The sequence below is a fragment of the Galeopterus variegatus genome, unplaced genomic scaffold, assembly GCF_000696425.1.
Source record: "Galeopterus variegatus unplaced genomic scaffold, G_variegatus-3.0.2 Scaffold4590, whole genome shotgun sequence".
NCBI classification, from domain to species: Eukaryota; Metazoa; Chordata; class Mammalia; order Dermoptera; family Cynocephalidae; genus Galeopterus; species Galeopterus variegatus.
In genome coordinates this window covers 33702-51564 of record NW_007730701.1, presented here as the reverse complement: position 1 = coordinate 51564, position 17863 = coordinate 33702, and the positions used below count along the sequence as shown (strand labels likewise).

Below are 17863 nucleotides of genomic sequence, written 5' to 3'. Positions count from 1 at the left end.
TTTTTTTGTCCTTTTTGAGACCGGCTGCACCACGCTCAGCCAGTGAGCACTGTGAGTGCACCGGTCATCCCTATATAGGATCCGAACCTGCGGCAGGAGCGCTGCTGCACTCCCAGCGCCGCACTCTCCCGAGTGCGCCACAGGTTCGGCCCTTTTCTTTAGTTTTTTATAGCTTTTCTTTTTTCCTAATACATACATCAAAAGGTATAAATGCCGTTAAGCATATGTTTAGCTGTATGTCACAAGTTTTGATCTGCAGCATTTTCATTATTTCAATGCATTTTCTAATTTCCATTGTCATTTTTTTTCTTGGAATTTTGGGTTACTTAGAAGTATATTTTATAATTTTCAAATATGTGGAGACCTTTTTTGGTCCCCTGTCTCTGGTTTAACTGCATTCTGATCAGCACACATGCTCTGCCACTTCAGTTCCTTGAAACCTGTTCAGAAAATCATTCTGTATTTAATAGAATTTTTGTTTGAGGTGTCAGTTACAGAGAGATGTTATTCTCCCATTGTGATTGTGGATTTATCTATTTCTCCTTGTAGTCCTTTCATAGAATTTGTTCTTTTCATTTTATCTATTAATCTATTGATTGATTGATTTTGGTTTCTGTATACACAGAGTCATTTTTTACAGGTCAAAACTGTAGAAATAATGAGGAAGTGACACTTATCCGCAAAGCTGATTTGGAGAACCACAATAAAGATGGAGGCTTCTGGACCGTGATTGACGGGAAAGTGTATGATATAAAGGACTTCCAGACGCAGTCGTTAACAGGAAATAGTATTCTTGGTAAGGCTGCACTTTTTCCTTCATGGTTAAAAATTGCAGCATGTGTCACTTTCAGCGGAGCATTTGACTTACAAATGATCTTAGTTCTGTTTCTGCTCCCATACATTTTAATGTATCTGTGACTTTGGTGTCTGTTTTATCAGTGAATTCCAGCCCATTTGAAGAATTTCTCATCATTATGTATTTTTTGTTCTAATACTTGTTGGAACTTGTTATAAGTTCTCAGTTGGCCTCTGAGGGGGTAAGATATATTATGCTCTGGTAACCCTCACTTTTGATTAATCTGCCTATTTCCTACTCACCATTTCTCTTAGGGCTGTCTAGGCAAATTGTGTTGAAGTCATGTTGTTTTTTTCCTTTGTGTTTCAGCTCAGTTTGCAGGGGAGGACCCAGTAGTAGCTTTGGAAGCTGCTTTGCAGTTTGAAGACACTCGGGACTCGATGCATGCATTCTGTGTTGGCCAGTATTTGGAGGTGAGGCTGTTGCTGTGAGCACCAGGGGCACATCAGGGAGACCCTCTCTGTGTTTTTGTGATGGGATGATCTTTACTCTGAAGTATTGATGTCTAGGTCTTTAGGAGGCATTAAGTGATAAACATAAAGATCCTTTAGAACTTTTTTCATAAATGAACTTACATTTATTTATGGTAAGATTCATGATGTGCTCGTCTTGAAAAATTATTTTTCAAATTATCAATTTGATCTTTACACTTTTATTGTAAGCTTATGTAGAAATTTGGAATGGATTTACTGTCTTGAGGTATGTATTTTTTGGGAAGAACTGTATAGAAGCATAATTCTTTAGAATAGAAATATGTCCTTTCTACATATTCTGAAGCATTGGAGTTTATATATTAGGATTGACTTTCCAGGTATCCACATATCTAGAGGTAATAAAATTCTTTAAATGTTATAATGGTAGGGCTTAATGCATTTCGTGAACGGGAAAATTAACTCTGCTTATAAATTGTTCTGATGTGACTGGTAAAATTTAAGATTATTTTCATTTGAACTCTTGCTTTTTTCTTATTGTGCTTTCTGTTAGAGTAAATTTATTTCCTCCACAAATGTAGTCACAGTTCACTAACCTATAGCAATACTTGTCGTATTTTTGTTTCTCAGTGGGTTTCTTATGCACATAACAATTCATTATATTTTCTGAAGCATTGCGTGCAATCACTTTGGAAACACTGATTTCATAGGAATATTTTTGCTTGGTCATTGATCTGTGCTTTGGTATTCCCCTAGTAGAGCTGAGTATTTGCTGTCTGTGTTGTAGGGGTGCGTGGGGTTTACGGAGTACCTGTTGTCACTAGGGCACAGCAGTGTAACTCATTGTGACAGGTGTAGGAAAACGACGCCCAGAGCACTCACTCATCCACATCTTAAGGACATTGCTGTTGCTCTTTTCGGTTTTATGTTTTTAATTAACCCTGTTTTCTCAGACTAATGATGAAATTTGTTTTTCCAGCCTGACCAAGAAGTTGTTACCATACCAGATCTGGGAAGTCTCTCTTCACCTCTGATAGACACAGAGAGGAATCTGGGCCTGCTTCTCGGATTACACGCTTCCTATTTAGCAATGAGCACACCTCTGTCTCCTGTTGAGGTTGAATGCGCTAGTAAGAAAAACTTTTTCTAAAAAGATCACAGTGGTGTGTTGGACTTGCAGAGGGAGAGAACAGACCTAGGGTTGTCGGGGGTGGGGGAGGAGGGGAGGAGGGGAGGAGGAGGGGTGAGGAGAGGTTGGGTGGGGGACATGGGGAATAATTGCAATTTGAAGTGTTGGGCATGCTGATAGTATTGATCTTATTGCCACATCTTGGGCACAGGTGGTGACAGTCGGCTCTGTGCTCCATGAATATGGATAATCAATTTAAAAAAAAAAAGATTTTTTTCTGCTTACCAACTCACAGGTATTTTTAGTTGAGCAATAACTGTCATTAAGAGTAGAAGAGGAAAAAGAATCAACACAGTGGTTCGTGATGAAAAATAGGGATAGTGAGACTCAAGTAGTTAGTCAGAAATAGCTGTGAGTGGCTTCCACTTGCTCTCATGATCCATGGCTGCAGAGGAACCTGAAAAGTTTGCAGGAGTGTCTGTCCTGTGACTAGTCTCACTTGTCACATCCTCTAACTGGTGGGCCCAGCATGGCCATCATCTCCCTGTGTGCCCAGAAATCACACACACTGTGCATCGGCTCTTCTTATCAGAGAATAACATTGTGTTTGATGATTGTGTTTTTAACCAGACTCAAGTCAGATACATTTTGGGATGGCAGCCTTGTAACCACATAAAATAATGAAGGCTTTTCATATCCCGTAAGATGGGTTTTCTCTTCATGTGGTTGTGTATTTCTCATCTGTCTGTATGTCCATCCAGCAAGCATCTGTTGAGCAGTTGCTTGTGCATGTCACCATACCGGGCGCTCAGGATGTGGGGGTGGGTGGGATGTGCCTCTGCCTTCAGTTGCTGCTTGTTTGATGATGAACCTGCATCCTATGTGGATCAGGATACAGGGTGTAAATGACGACATGGAGACATTCATAAGTGGTTCTGGAGGAAGAAAGACCCCACAGTGGCAGCAGTCCTGAAACTGGCAGAAAAACGTGAGTGGGAGGGCACCATTGAGAGCAGCAGGGGTTTCCAGCTGCTCACGAGAGTGGGTGTCAGGCGGCCTTTGGGTGAGCATGGTGAGCAAGGCCACAATGCCTGCCTGGCCCCCTTGTGCCGGGTGCTGTGCTGCTGTGGAGCCCTCTCAGGTGCCTGCTCCCTTGCCTTCCTCCTGACACTTGTCACACTGTGGAAAGATGGGCTGTGCTTAAATCAGCAAGGAGGGTGGGACTGGGAAACTGCAAGGTGGAGGGAGCTGAGGGGCTGTGGGCCCCGGTGTGTGGGGGCCTGATCCACTAAGGGCTCAGGAGCTCATCTCTGAGAGGTAAGGGGAGCCCCCCTGTGTTCTAAATAGAGCCAAGGAGGGTCGGGATCAGATTTGTGTTTTAGAACAATTAACATGGCAGTTTCGGGAATTCTGAGTGCTCTAAAATCTACATGTCCAGAGAAAGAATACTGAATGTATCCCAGATGTGATTACTTGAGTTATGGAGTAATATTTTGATAACACAAGTCACTAATAAAAATCTGTTGTGATATACACACTGGTGATTTTTTGGTGCATTTCCTTTGAGATATAAATGGTTATAATGTGCATTCCTATTGGCCCTGACATGGTGTGTTCTTGTGAGGCCGGGCTGATCTTGTACCTTATACCACACGTGGGGCTACTTTCTAGTCTGCCGGATCTCTCATCTCTAAAGATCTGTTTTTTATTAAACACTATATGTTGTTTGTTAAATATTCTGTCATTCTTGTTACTTTATAAATGCTCTGGGAATATGTAGAAACCCTTCAGGCATGCTCCTCTCCTGCCTGGATACTCTGTGTCTTGTTCCAGATAGCAGTTCAGTTGCACTTCCACAACAAGTCCTTTACTGACCCGCAGGATAGTGGCAGTCTTTCTGCCACAGGCTCTTGTGCCCCCGTGCTCCCTGTAGTCCTCTACTGTGTGCAGTCTCACAGTGGAGACTGAGTCATGGTATAAGTGGTGCCCTACTGCTGCTCTACCTGTTAGAGTGAGTCCCAGTCTTCACATGGCACCTGTGGAGCCAGGCAGCTGCATGCAGAGCACAGGTGTCCAGCCCCTCCCGAACTGAATCCACCATATTGAGTTCTGATACTGTGCTTAAGGTGTGTTGAATAATCAGAAAGTGTTATCTGTGTTCACTCAGGTAGAGAAATTATAAATCATTCTGTGAAAATATGTTAAATGGAACTCCTTCATATGAATGATGTTGAATTTCACCTAAATCGAATGTTCAGTTCAGTATCTTTCTTTTCAGTATTTGTTTTTGAAGCGTGCACTTGAGTTTCCCTTTAATGTTCACTTATGCATTTTTTAGAGTGGCTGCAGTCATCCATCTTCTCTGGAGGCCTGCAGACCAGCCAGATTCACTACAGCTACAATGAGGAGAAAGATGAGGACCACTGCAGCTCTCCAGGGGGCACATCTGCCAGCAAATCTCGACTCTGCTCCCACAGACGGGCCCTGGGTGACCATTCCCAGGCTTTCCTGCAAGCCATCGCCGACAATAGCATACAGGATCACAGTGTGAAGGTAAGCTAGATCTTCTCCACCACTGACTCAGTATTCTGTTTTTCTGAGGACTTTGACATGGAAATACTTTTGTGCTCTTTGATTAACATGGCACAGACATTGTTTTACATAATACTTGGAGAATTGGTTTTGACATAAGAAGCTGATTCTGTTCAACATGCTAGCAAGATTTCAGAAGCATTACTGACTGCTTTCTGACTGCAAGTGTGTCAAGTTGTGGCATGTTTAGGGTTCGTGAAGACTAACTGGGTGGCTCTTAAGTTACCTCCAGCTGTTTCTGTTGCAGGACTTTCTGTGTCAAATTGAAAGGTATTGTAGACAGTGCCACTTGACCACACCAATCACGTTTCCTCCTGAGCATCCTGTGGAAGAAGTCGGCCGCTTGCTGTTATGTTGCCTCTTAAAACATGAGGATTTAGGTATGATGCTTGATATCCATGCATTTGAGCTGTATTGTAGAACTTCTGACTGACATGTGATACACATTCATTCCTACCCTGCCCTACTTTTATATGTCTTTTACAGGTCATGTGGCATTATCTTTAGTTCATGCAGGTACGCTTGGTATTGAGCAAGTAAAGCACAGAACATTGCCTAAGTCTGTGGTGGATGTTTGTAGAGTTGTCTACCAAGCAAAATGCTCACTCATTAAGGTGAATAGATTTTAATTTTTTTCCTTGTATTTTTGGTAGATGGTTGCTGAAATATTTAAGTTGTCTTTTCCTGTTTAACTTCAGACTCATCAAGAACAGGGTCGTTCTTACAAGGAGGTCTGCATGCCTGTCATTGAACGTTTGAGATTCCTGTTTAATGAATTGAGACCTGCTGTTTGCAATGACCTCTCTATAATGTCTAAGTTTAAACTCTTAAGTTCTTTGCCCCGTTGGAGGAGGATAGCTCAGAAAATAATTAGAGAACGAAGGAAAAAGAGAGGTAAGAATTTACATACTGTTCAAGTATGTACTTCCCCTCCATATACAGTCATGCGTCACTTAACAGCCAGGATAGGGTCATAGAAATATGTCATTAGGCTACTACCTCATTGTGCAAACATCATAGAACATACTTACACGAACCTAGATGTTATAACTTACTACACAGTCACTCGATCTGGCCTCTTACTGGCAACATTAGCTGTGGATTTTGTACTAATAGGTGCCATGATGAACTAGACAACACGAGATTAAATCAAGCACTAGAGAAAGCAATGCAAGTGAGGGATGCGCAAAGAGTGAGGTGTCTGAGATGCTGTTGGCATAACACAGCAACCATTGAGCACAAACATTCTAAAATCGTGATAGAAAGAGTAGTGTAGTAAATGCATAGACCAGTAATGTAGTTGTTTATTATTATTATCAGGTAATGTGTACAGTACATAATTGTGTGTGCTGTGCTTTTACATGACTGACAGTGTAGTAGTTTTCTTTTACAGCAGCATCACCACAAACATGTGAGTAACGTGTTGTGCTACGACTTTATGACAGCTATGAGGTCACTAGGCAACAGGAATTTTTCAGCTCTGTTATAATCTTATGGGACTACCAACATATATGCGGCCCATCGTTGACCAGAACATCGTTATGTGTTGAAGTTGAATCTGTGATTTCTGAGTGTAGCTACTACTTATTACATGTGGCATTTTCATGTACTACCATAATATTTATGTGTATCTATAATTAAATACAGAAATTCTGCTTATTTTTCCAAGAGATCAGATAATGATGCAACTTTGTAATCGAATGTATTAAGATTTGGAAACTAGTAAATTGATGCTGAAAAAGTTAAATACTGTAAACCTTACTAAATTGATGGGGAAAAGGAAGTATAATTTTTAATCAGTTGTCCTTATAATGAGATGTATGGAAATATTTAATCTTACAATTTAATCTTGCCATTCTTGTAAAGAAATGTTTTTTGTTTGAACATACTGAGTATTCTGATATATGGAGGATTATGTTTTATAAAAGGAAACTAAAAGAGTTACTGATATTTTCATGAAATGCCTGTATAAAAGTATAGAAAAGACTTCTGCATTAAGTAATCCAAGTTTGAGTAAAAATAGATAAAAATAGTTTAGAATTTGGTCAGTTATTTATAATTTGTGATTATAAATAAGCTACAGAAATTTCAGACCAGCTTATTAAACAATATTAATTACTGAGTTTTTGGTGGACATTGTGAACAATAATATCATGAAAGACTAACATGTTTTAGACGCCATCCTAAACTGATTGTTCCTGAACAAACCCTTGAACCGCAAGAACTTGTCCAAATTATAGAAATGCTCTGAATTAGGAAGGCACAGCAATAGCAATCCTGAGATTCCCTTTAACGCAGGCCCAGGAGACAGCCGGCTTCAGAGTGAGGGAGAAAGCTCTCCTTCCACAGTGCAGCCATCTCATGTCCATGGATCCTGAGCCACATTGTCCCTTTTAAAGTTTCTTGTTGTGGGTTTATAGATTTATTGTGATATTTGAAGCTGGTTTTTTCCCCCCATTTTTTGTCTTTTAGAAATGAAGTAACTTATAAAATACAAGTAATAATTTTACTGCTGCTGTGTCAGGGTCTCAAGCTGACCCTCAGGCATGGTGATTCGCTGGAAGGACAGAGCTATTATCCTCACAGTTACAGTTTATTACCATGAAAGGATGCTGATGAAATTAGCAAATGGAAGGGCACACAGAGGGAAGTGCTAAGGAGACCAGATGTGAGCTTCCAGTGTCTCCTCCCAGTGGAGTCATGTGGGGATGTTCTTAATCCTCCCAGCAACAGCGTCGGACAACATGTATGAAGGGTTGTCAACCAGGGCAGCTCACCCAAGCCTTGGTCTCCAGGATTTTAACTGGGGGCAAGTCCCTTGGGCATGTAGTGCCTGCACAGCTGACCTCAATTATGCAGACCCACCATGAGTCACATTGTTAGCAAAACTACCTAGCCAAACTGATGTCACATGGCCCTATGAAAACACTCTTCTCAGGCAGGATATTTCAAAGGCTCCAAGCTCAGTTCCTAGGAGCTGGCCAAGGGATTGATGTTACTTGGGAATTTGCAGGGTTTGAGCAACCCAGACCTGCTGTGTTATCCCTTCACTGCCCAGGAGTATTTTCATAGTGCTTATTATTTAAATTATATGCTGAGGAGAATTAGACCACAAACATTAAAAGAGATAAAAAAAAAAATAGGGACGAAATCATATGTATCACATTGCAAATTCAGTGGAGATTTCCCTAATGAAAGAGGCCTCTATTTGATTCAGTGACACATTGATGGCAGATAGCCATGGGCTCTACCAGCAAGGACAAGCCAGGGAGTATGGGCTAAATCCTGCCTGTTGCTTGCTTTGTATTGTCCATGGGCTAAGACTGGTTTTTGCAGTTTTAAATTGTTTAAAAAAATCAAAAGAATATTATTTTTAACTCATGAACATTACATGAAGTTTAATTTACAGCATCCATAAATAAAGTTTTCTTGGAACACAGCTACACCTATGGATTTATGTATCATCTGGAGCCACTTTTTTCCATAGCAGCAGAATTGAATATTTGCAACACGCCAAGTGGCCTGCAAAGACTCAAATATTCACTGTCTGGCAGTTTAAGGAAAAGCTTGCTTACCCCTGGGCTCCTGTTTTTGAGGGCATATCCTCATCTCAGCACTCTACTCTGTCTCTCTGTCACTGGCATGGTGTGGCAGGTGTTACTCCTGATGTCATGCAAGAGTGATTGTCATAGTTTTTACTTTTGTCATTTGAGCATTACAGTTTACAATGTGGTTTACATGTTTATTTGAATAAAATATTCATCCTTCATGTATATTTAAGTATTTCTTAATTTAAAATATATTTAAGTAAATGATTTTTATAATAAATGATGTTTTTAAATGTAGTTCCTAAGAAGCCAGAATCCACTGATGATGAAGAAAAAATTGGAAATGAAGAGAGTGATTTAGATGAAGCTTGCATTTTGCCTCATAGTCCAATAAATGTGGACAAAAGACCCATTACAATTAAATCACCCAAGGTGAAGTATTTTCTGTGATTTTTGAGATTGGCTGAATAGAAACACAGCACATAGCAAAGGAATTCACAAGTCTTGTACCTTTGTACCTGAGCTTCTGTAAGATAGTGAGTGCTGTGGGTTGTTGTTAAAAGTACAGCCCCAGTGATGCTTAATGAACTTGACTTATTGTGCCCTGGTCAGAGCTATAGCTGGAGAAATGTTTTATTTTTGGTATTGCATCATATCATTATTTATTCACCATTTATTCATTGAATATATTGTTTGTTCTAGAAACTGTACTGGTCCCTGAGGCTATTAATATGGACCATAACTTAATTTCATATGTCAAGTTAGCCTGTTCCAGAGTACATTGGTATAGAAATTATATTACATTTTATAATCATATTTACAGCATAGTACTTTTTTTCGTTTGGTTAACATATACTGGATACTAAGTTTAAAATATTTTACCATTCGGATCCCATGTGGTGACCGGTTCCCGCTCACTGGCTGAGCGCAGCGTGGGCGCAACACCGAGGGTTGCGATCCTGTTACTGGTCAGTAAAAAAGAAAAAAAAAATATATATATATATTTTACCATTTTAAATCTATTGACATTATATTTTATTTGAGTAACTGTTTTAGAGCACATGTTAATATCAATAGGGTAAACTAATGGTAAAAATTGTTTTCCATTGTTAGGATAAATGGCAACCACTGTTGAGTACAGTTACAGGTGTTCACAGGTACAAATGGTTGAAGCAGAATGTTCAGGGTCTTTATCCGCAGTCTGCACTCCTCAGCACAATTGCCGAATTTGCCCTTAAGGAAGAGCCAGTGGATGTGGAAAAAATGAGAAAGTGCCTACTAAAACAGGTAAAATTTGATGAGCACATGCTTCTCTGCATTGGGTGATATACACAGCACTTAACTACATGGATTGATATTTTGCAGTTGGAGAGAGCAGAGGTGCGCCTGGAAGGGATAGATACAATTTTAAAACTGGCAACCAAAAATTTCTTACTTCCATCTGTGCAGTATGCTATGTTTTGTGGATGGCAAAGACTTATTCCTGAGGGAATCAATATAGGGTAAAACTTTATAACATTTTTTCTTAAGGGAAGCTGTGGCAACAAAACATTGTTCTGTTAAAGTTAAAAGTCTGACAATGTCCTGAGTAAAATTTTTTGTCTTTCTTCAAAAGGGAACCACTTACAGACTGTTTAAAGGATGTTGATTTGATCCCGCCTTTTAATCGGATGCTGCTGGAAGTAACTTTTGGCAAGCTATATGCTTGGGCTGTTCAGAATATTCGAAATATTTTGATGGATGCAAATACCAAATTTAAAGAGCTTGGTGAGTTTTTAAAAAATTGATGGTTAAAAGGCTGTATTAAAATTTATGTTACAGTAATGTCAGTGATTGCATTGGCATTATTTCATAGTTTAGCCTTAATTGTATGTTGTAGAAACACTCAAATGCCAATTTTTGCTTTGGGGAAGACTAATAACTTTCTACATTAGATTAATAATCTGAGCTGCTTTTAGATTTCTCAAATTTTAAACAAAACTTTCAAAATTTGGCAGAAGACACGATCTTGAAATACTCTAATATAAAGCTTTTACATTTTCCCATTTTTCTGTGTATTATTTATACCATATACCCTAAAGTGAATGTGTCCTATATTAATACTTATTTTCTGGATAGTTTGAGCATCTACAGAGAAATGCTAGGATTGGTTCTGTGGGAAAAAAGTGAAATGTAACTGTTATATGAGTATTTGAAATGAAAGGGGCAGGACACCAGGGAAATTTAGAGAGCAGTGTGCTAAGTCTTGTAGACAGATGGAGATAGCTGTGTATGGAGTGCAGGTGGGAGGACCATTGCAAAGCATGACAAGAGCTGCCCACTGTCCTTACTATATGGGAACCCACCAAAAAATAGAAGTTTAAAATAATCTCCACTGCTTTCTGCATCATGTATATTTTTGTAAATATGCACAAGAAGTTTAAGTCAGTGCCCTTGCTTTTAGGTATCCAACCTGTTCCTCTGCAAACCATCACCAACGAGAACCCGTCGGGACCAAGCCTGGGGACAATCCCGCAAGCCCGCTTCCTCTTGGTGATGCTCAGCATGCTCACACTGCAGCATGGCGCCACAAACCTTGACCTCCTGCTCAACTCGGGCATGCTTGCCCTCACCCAGACGGCACTGAGGCTCATTGGTAGTTCAGCACTGGCTTTAGTTCATTTATGAAAATGTCAAGATTTAGCCTTGATCTCTTAATTAATTAATTTAAAAAATTAATTCATTTATTATTATTATTATACTTTTTACATTCTAAGATGTTTCCAAGCAGTGGAAGGAGGAGGGGGGAGAGGAAGGTGGACATAGGTGGGGATGCGGGGGTGGGGCTGGCCCACAGCTGGCTTCTTCACTGGCTGGGTTGCAGAGGGACATAGTAGAGGTCCTCAGGATGCCCCCAACCCTGGTTCAGGAGTCCAGGGGCTTCTGGCAGTGGCTCAGTAGTCACTGGACTGTATGTAGACATTGGGGATGTGTGGCTGAGGCCCTTGGGTCCTCCTCACCCTAGCTCAGGAGCTGGGGTGCCTTCCAACTCTTTAGGTTTCACAGATGTTCTTTGGTGGTGTTAGATCTTTACTGGTTAATATCAAAACTTTGTCTCTGACCTGTGGGCTTTTTGTGTTTTCTTTCAGTTCTGTTCTGGATTATTAGCTACCTCCACCACTTAAACTCTGCACTGGAACTAATTTCTTATCCTTTGCTTATTTCTAAAATGAGGGATCTTCCATTGAGGACCAGCATTTGAGCCTTGTGGTTGAACTAAATTGCTGCTTTGCTGCTGAGTTTTTGGGGAAGGCTTTTTTTGCAGCTCAGGTTTTAATTGTTGACTTTTTAAGCACTTCCAGTTCCTGTGAGGTCTGATACACCTGGGTTGTGTGGAAACTCTGATCTGAGCCCAAATCTTTTCAGCAAACTGCACCCCTTGCAGTTCTATATTCCTGACCAGTCTCCACTGAGTGGGCCTGTGCCGATTGGAGGGCAGATTAGCTGTTCATGCTGTGCCCCAGTGTTCCCCCGGTGGGCCTGTCTCCCCCATCCTTGTACCCCAAACACTTCCCACGGGACAGGCCATGTGCTGGTTCCTTGTGATGACTCATTGGCCTCTGAGTAGCTCCTTTTTTCAGTTGTCTGTGGCCCCTCGCTCCTATGTGGGTCTAGGGGAACCCTGTCAGTGGTCTTGCTGGCCTGGGGGTCACAAATGCCCTCCTCTCCCCTGCAGTTTCTAAGCAACTTTATAAAAAGGGCACGGCTGTGGCTTTTACCAGCTCTTGCTCCGTGTGCTTACCAGGGCCAGCCTTGAAATGACTGGGGCTCGAAACTGTCAGAGCGATCCCTTCTTTCTCTCATTGCAGCTTCTTCCACCTTCATGAGCTCCCTAGGTCTCTCCTTCTTTTCCCCTGAGCTCTAGTGGCCCCAGCTTGGCTGTCTTTGCTTTGTAATAGTGAGTGATGCTGGGGACTATTCCATCATCTTGATTCTCTTTCTCCTCTGATCTCTTAAAAAAAATTTTTTTTTTATTATACTAAAATAAACATAAAATTTAGCATTTTAAATTTTTTGAGTTTGCAATTTGTGGTATTAAGTACATTTACAGTTTTGTGCAACCATCACCACTGTCTACTTCTAGAGCTTTTTTATCACACCAAATGCACCCCCTTTAGTAATTACTTCTGATTTCCCCTACCCTCCAGTCCCTGGTAACCACAAATCTTTTTTTTCTCTATGGATTTGCATATTTTGGATATTTTGTACAAATGAAATCATACAATTTGTGGCTTTTTGTGTCAGAATTATTTCATTTAGCATATATCGATACTTCATGCCTTCCTTTTTTTTAATTTTCAAAATATTAAAATTTTTTCTTTGGAAGTGTGACATATCAAAATTTATTGGATGCTAGGCTTATGAAGTGCTTAGAAGAAAATTTACACTTGTAAACACCTATGTTAAGAATAAGAAAAATCTCAAATCAGTAATGTAAACTTCTACCTTAAGAAAATAGAAAAAGTTGGGCTGGCCCATGGCTCACTTGGGAGAGTGTGGTGCTGATAACACCAAGGCCATGGGTTCAGATCCCTATATAGGGATGGCCGGTTTGCTCACTTGGGAGAGTGTGGTGCTGACAACACCAAGTCAAGGGTTAAGATCTTCTCTAAAAAAAGAAAATAGAAAAAGTAGAGCAAACTAAACCAAAAGCAAATATAAGTAGGAAATAACAAAGATAACAACAGAAATATTTGAAATAGGGAATTAAAAAACAATAGAGAAAATCAACAAAACCAAAAAAAGTTGGTTCTTTAAAAAGGTAAGCAAAATTTGCAAACCTTTATCTAGACTGATCAAAAGAAAAAGAGAGAAGACTGAAATTAGTAAAATCAAAAATAAATCAGGGACATTATTATGTTGTCATTATGGGTTTTTGTGGTGGTAAGATTTAGTTTCTTTCTCTTTCAGGTTTCATTTTGGTTTTACCAGTGGGTTTTTTTCTTTCTTGTGTATTCGTGGTATTGATTATCATTTTTTGGATTCTAGATGTAGGATTTCCTTGAGGCTTTCTTGTAGGGCTGGTCATGTGGTGGTGAACTCCTGCAGCTTTGTTTGTCTGGAAAATACACTGTTTTTCCCTCATATCTGAAAGATGGCCTTGCCGGATGTAGTATTCTTGGCTGGCAGTTTTTTTCTTTTAATATTTTGAATATATCATCCCATTTTCTTCTGGCTTGTAGAGTTTCTGTTGAGAAGTCTGTTGTTAGTCTGGTAGGGGCTCCCTCCTAGATGACTTGACACTTTTCTCTTGCTTATTTTTTTTTTTTTTGACCAGTAAGGAGACCGCAACCCTTGGCTTGGTGTGGTCCACCCCATGCTCAGCCAGTGAGCGCACTGGCCATCCCTATATAGGATCCGAACCCGCAGCCTCAGCACTAACAGTGCTGTACTCTCCCGAGTGAGCCATGGGGCTGGCCCTTCTCTTGCTTATTTTAAGATTCTCTCTTTGTCTTTGACCTTTGCCAGTTTGACTGTAATGTGTGTTGAAGAGGATCTTTTTGGGTTGAATCTGTTTGGGGATCTTTAAGCCTCCTGAATCTGAAGATTCATGTTTCTCTGTATACCAGGGAAGTCTTCTGTTGTTATTTCATTGAATAGGTTTTTCATGCCTTTTTCTTTCTCCTCACCTTCTGGAACACTCATGATTCAAATGTTTGTATACTTAAGATTGTGTGCTAGCTCTCTTAGATTTTTTTCATTTTCTTTAATTCTTTTTTTCCCTTTTTTGGTCTGCCTGGGTTATTTTGAAAAGACTATCTGTAAGCTCAGAAATTCTTTCTTCTGCTTTTGTAGCCTGCAGCTTAAGCTATTGGTTATATTTTTTATTTCACTGAGTGAATCTTTCAGTTCTATGAGTTCTGCTACAGTTTTTTAAAGATATCTTTGTAAATTTCCTCCTTCATATCCTGGATTTTTTTTCTCATTTCATTATGTTGTCTAACTGAGTCTTCTCATATCTCAGTGAGTTTCCTTATATTGTTACTCAGAATTCCTTTCCATTCATTCCAAGGGTTTTCTGCTGTATAGAATCTGGTATTTGAGAATTACTATAGTCTTTTGGTGGTGTTGTATTTTCTATAGGATTTTCATATTTCTAGTATCTCTATGTAGATGAATGGTCATCTGGTAGAGCATTTGCTTCTTCTGTTACTCTGGAGAGGGCTTTGAGGAGAGAGACCTTCTCTTTTTTTTCTGGTCTCTACTAGTGACTCTCCTCATGTCAGTGCATTTGTGTGTCTGGCTGGCCACCTGCACAGTGGCTGTGGCTACTGCTGTGGTGTTGAGCTGCTTTTGTAGCAGCTGTGGCTGTGGTAGGCCACCCACGTGGATGTGGTGTTTTCTGTGTGCTCCTTGCCCACTTCTGGGTGGGAGATGCTGCCCTCAGCTCCTGCCTAGCAGCCAGAGCATGCTCTCTTGCCTGCTTCCAGGTGGAGGAGGTTGCCCTTGGCTCCTGCCCAGGTCCCTGGGCATGCTCTGATGCTTGCCTTCTTCTGGGCAAAGGGGACTGCCTTTGGCTCCTTCCTAGGACCCCAGGTGTGCCCTTGTACCTACTTCTGGGTGGAGGGGGCTGTACCTCATTCCTTCTTATGGCTGAAAAGTATTTCATTTTATGAATATACAACGTTTTGTTTATCTATTAATATGTTGATGGACATGTGGGTTGTTTCTGGCTTTTGGCCTTTGTATTCAAATTTTTGTTTGAATACCTTTTTCCAGTTTTTTTTACTATATTCCTAGGAGTGGAATTGCAGGGTTATATGCTAATACTGTGTTTAACTTGCTGAGAAACTTTTTGCTTGTTGGCCATTTGTATATATCTTCTTTGGAGAAATTGCCCATTTTCAGTTGAGTAGTTTGTTGTCTTTGTTGTTGAGTTAGTTGTAGAAGTACCAATACATGTACCATGTAAATGTATCAGACATTCAAAGAATTACTACCAGTCCTCAATCTCTTCCAAAAATATCCTGAATACTTGACCTTCACAGATGTGTAGACCTTTATGAGATACATGATTTGAGGATATTTTCTCTCATTTTAAGGGCTGTATTTTCCTTTGATGAAGTTTTTAATTTTGATGAAGTCCAATTTATCTATTTTTCTTCTGTTACCTGTGCTTTTGGTGTCATATGCAAGACACCATTGCAAAACCCATCATGGATGAATGTTATATCCCCTATGTTTTCTTATTTAAGTTTTATAGTTTTACCTCTTACATTTAGATCTTTGGTCTTTTTAGGAAATTTTTTTTTTTTTCCTTTTTGTCTTTTTTCGTGTCCGGCAACGGACCGCAACCCTCAGTGTCGCGCCCATACCGGACCGGGACCGGCCACGGGATCGCAACCCTCGGTGCTGCGCCCGCCCCTCGCTCAGCCAGTGAGCGGGAACCGGTCTGTATGTGGGATCTGAACCCTCGGCAGGAGCGCCGCCGCGCTCCCAAGCGGCGCACTGTAGCAGTGCGCCACTGGGCCGGCCCCTTTTTAGGAAATTTTTTTACACAGTGTGAAGTAGGAGTCCAAATTTTTTTCCTTTGGTTATCCAGTTGCCCCAATATCATCTGTAGACAAGGCTGTTTAATCCCCCAGAGTCTTAGTTCCCTTGTCAAAAATTAGTTGGCCATAGATATTTAGGTTTGTTTCTGGATTCTCCATTCCATTCTGTCCTGTATATTTATCATAATGCAGTACCACATACCACACTGTTGGAATGTTGTAGTTTTGTAGTAGGTCTTGAAACTGAGAAGTGTGTGTCTTCCAATTTGTTTTCTTTCTGAAGATTATTTTGGCTACTTAGGGTTCCTTGTATTTCCATATGAAGTTTAGGGCTGGCTTTTCCATATCTGTTAAAAAGGCCATTGGGATTTTGCTAGGGATTGTATTTAATCTGTAGATTGCTTTGGGGACTATTGCTGTATTAACAGTATTAACTACTGTTCCATGAATATGGGATGTCTTTGTATTTATTTATGTATGTCTTTGTCTTTAATTTCTTTCAGCAGTATTTTATAGTTTTACAGGGTAATAGTGGCCTCACAGAATGAATTAGGACATATTCCATAATGTCCTGTTTTTAGGAGAGCTTCAGCAGTAGTATTAATTCTTCTTTAAATGTTTGTTAGAATTCAGCAGTTCAGCCATTTGGTCCTGAACTTTTCTTCACTGAGAGCTTTTTGATTACTGATTTAATCTCTTTGTCATAGGTCTATTCAGATTTTCTGTTTCTTCTTGAGTCAGTTCAGGTAATTTGTATGTTTTAGGAATTTCTCCATTTCATCTAGGTTATCTTATTTGCTGGCATACTGTTGTTCATAGCATTATTTTATGTCCTCACTTACATTTCTGATTTTTGTTATTTATATCTTCTCTCTTTTTCCAAATTTACAGAAAGTTTTGTCAATTTTGTTGATATTTGTAAAAGGCCAACTTTTGGTAGTGTTGATTCTGCTGTTTTTCTGTTCTCTTTTTCATTTATCTCTGATCTAATCTTTATTATTTCCTTCTTTCTGCTAACTTTAGTTTTGCTGTGTTCTCATTTTTGTAGTTTCTCCAGGTAAGTTGTTGATTTGAGATCTTTTTTTAATACATGCTTTACAGTTGTAAATTTCCTCCTAGCACTGCTTTTGCTGTACCATATAAGTTTTGGTATGTTGTGTTTTCATTCTTCTCAAAGTATTTTCTAATTTCCCTTATGATCTCTTTGACTCATTAAAGTATGTGATGTTTAATTTCTACATACTTGTGAATTTTCTGGTATTCCTTCTGTTACTAATTTCTGGTTGGAGAAGGTAATTGGTACAGTTTTAGTCTGCTTAAATGTAAGACTTGTTTTGTGGCCTAACAGGTGGTCTGTTTTGGAGAATGTTTTGTGTATACTTGAGAAGAATGTGTATTCTGCTCTTTTCGGCCAGAGTGTTCTGTATGTCTCTGTGAGATCTAATTGTTTTAGTGTTGTTCTTTGGCTGAAAATATGATATACTATAGGGCTAGTGGTCCAAATCCAAGTGAAAAAGCAAAGTTTTACCAAGTTCTATTTATTTCATCTGTTTGAGAATCTACATTGACCCATTGAAGAACATACATCAGGCTGGAAAACAGCCTCAAAGAGTCATACACTTGATTTCTTAAGGCCTCATTAGCAACTAAAAACTGCTTTTAAAAATTACAAAAGTGCAAAAAAAAAAAAAAAAAAAAAAAAAAAAAAAAATTAAAAAAGGGTCCTTTTTTTAAAAAATTTTTCTCTTTTTTTTTTTTTCCCCCTTTTTTCCGGG

The 17863-nt window shown here is 39.6% G+C and overlaps 1 protein-coding gene across 1 annotated transcript in view; it reads left to right on the top strand.

Annotated features, from left to right (window-relative positions):
• Nucleotides 1-17863, top strand: part of HERC2 (HECT and RLD domain containing E3 ubiquitin protein ligase 2) — a 145828-nt gene that overhangs the window by 102143 nt on the left and 25822 nt on the right. Inside the window, exons 24-35 of the mRNA XM_008587915.1 lie at nucleotides 626-796; nucleotides 1166-1269; nucleotides 2267-2417; nucleotides 4755-4969; nucleotides 5256-5388; nucleotides 5495-5622; nucleotides 5707-5902; nucleotides 8855-8988; nucleotides 9670-9843; nucleotides 9922-10058; nucleotides 10172-10323; nucleotides 11000-11191. Coding sequence (XP_008586137.1) covers nucleotides 626-796; nucleotides 1166-1269; nucleotides 2267-2417; nucleotides 4755-4969; nucleotides 5256-5388; nucleotides 5495-5622; nucleotides 5707-5902; nucleotides 8855-8988; nucleotides 9670-9843; nucleotides 9922-10058; nucleotides 10172-10323; nucleotides 11000-11191 — 1887 coding nt within the window. The remainder of the gene's footprint in view (nucleotides 1-625; nucleotides 797-1165; nucleotides 1270-2266; nucleotides 2418-4754; nucleotides 4970-5255; nucleotides 5389-5494; nucleotides 5623-5706; nucleotides 5903-8854; nucleotides 8989-9669; nucleotides 9844-9921; nucleotides 10059-10171; nucleotides 10324-10999; nucleotides 11192-17863) is intronic.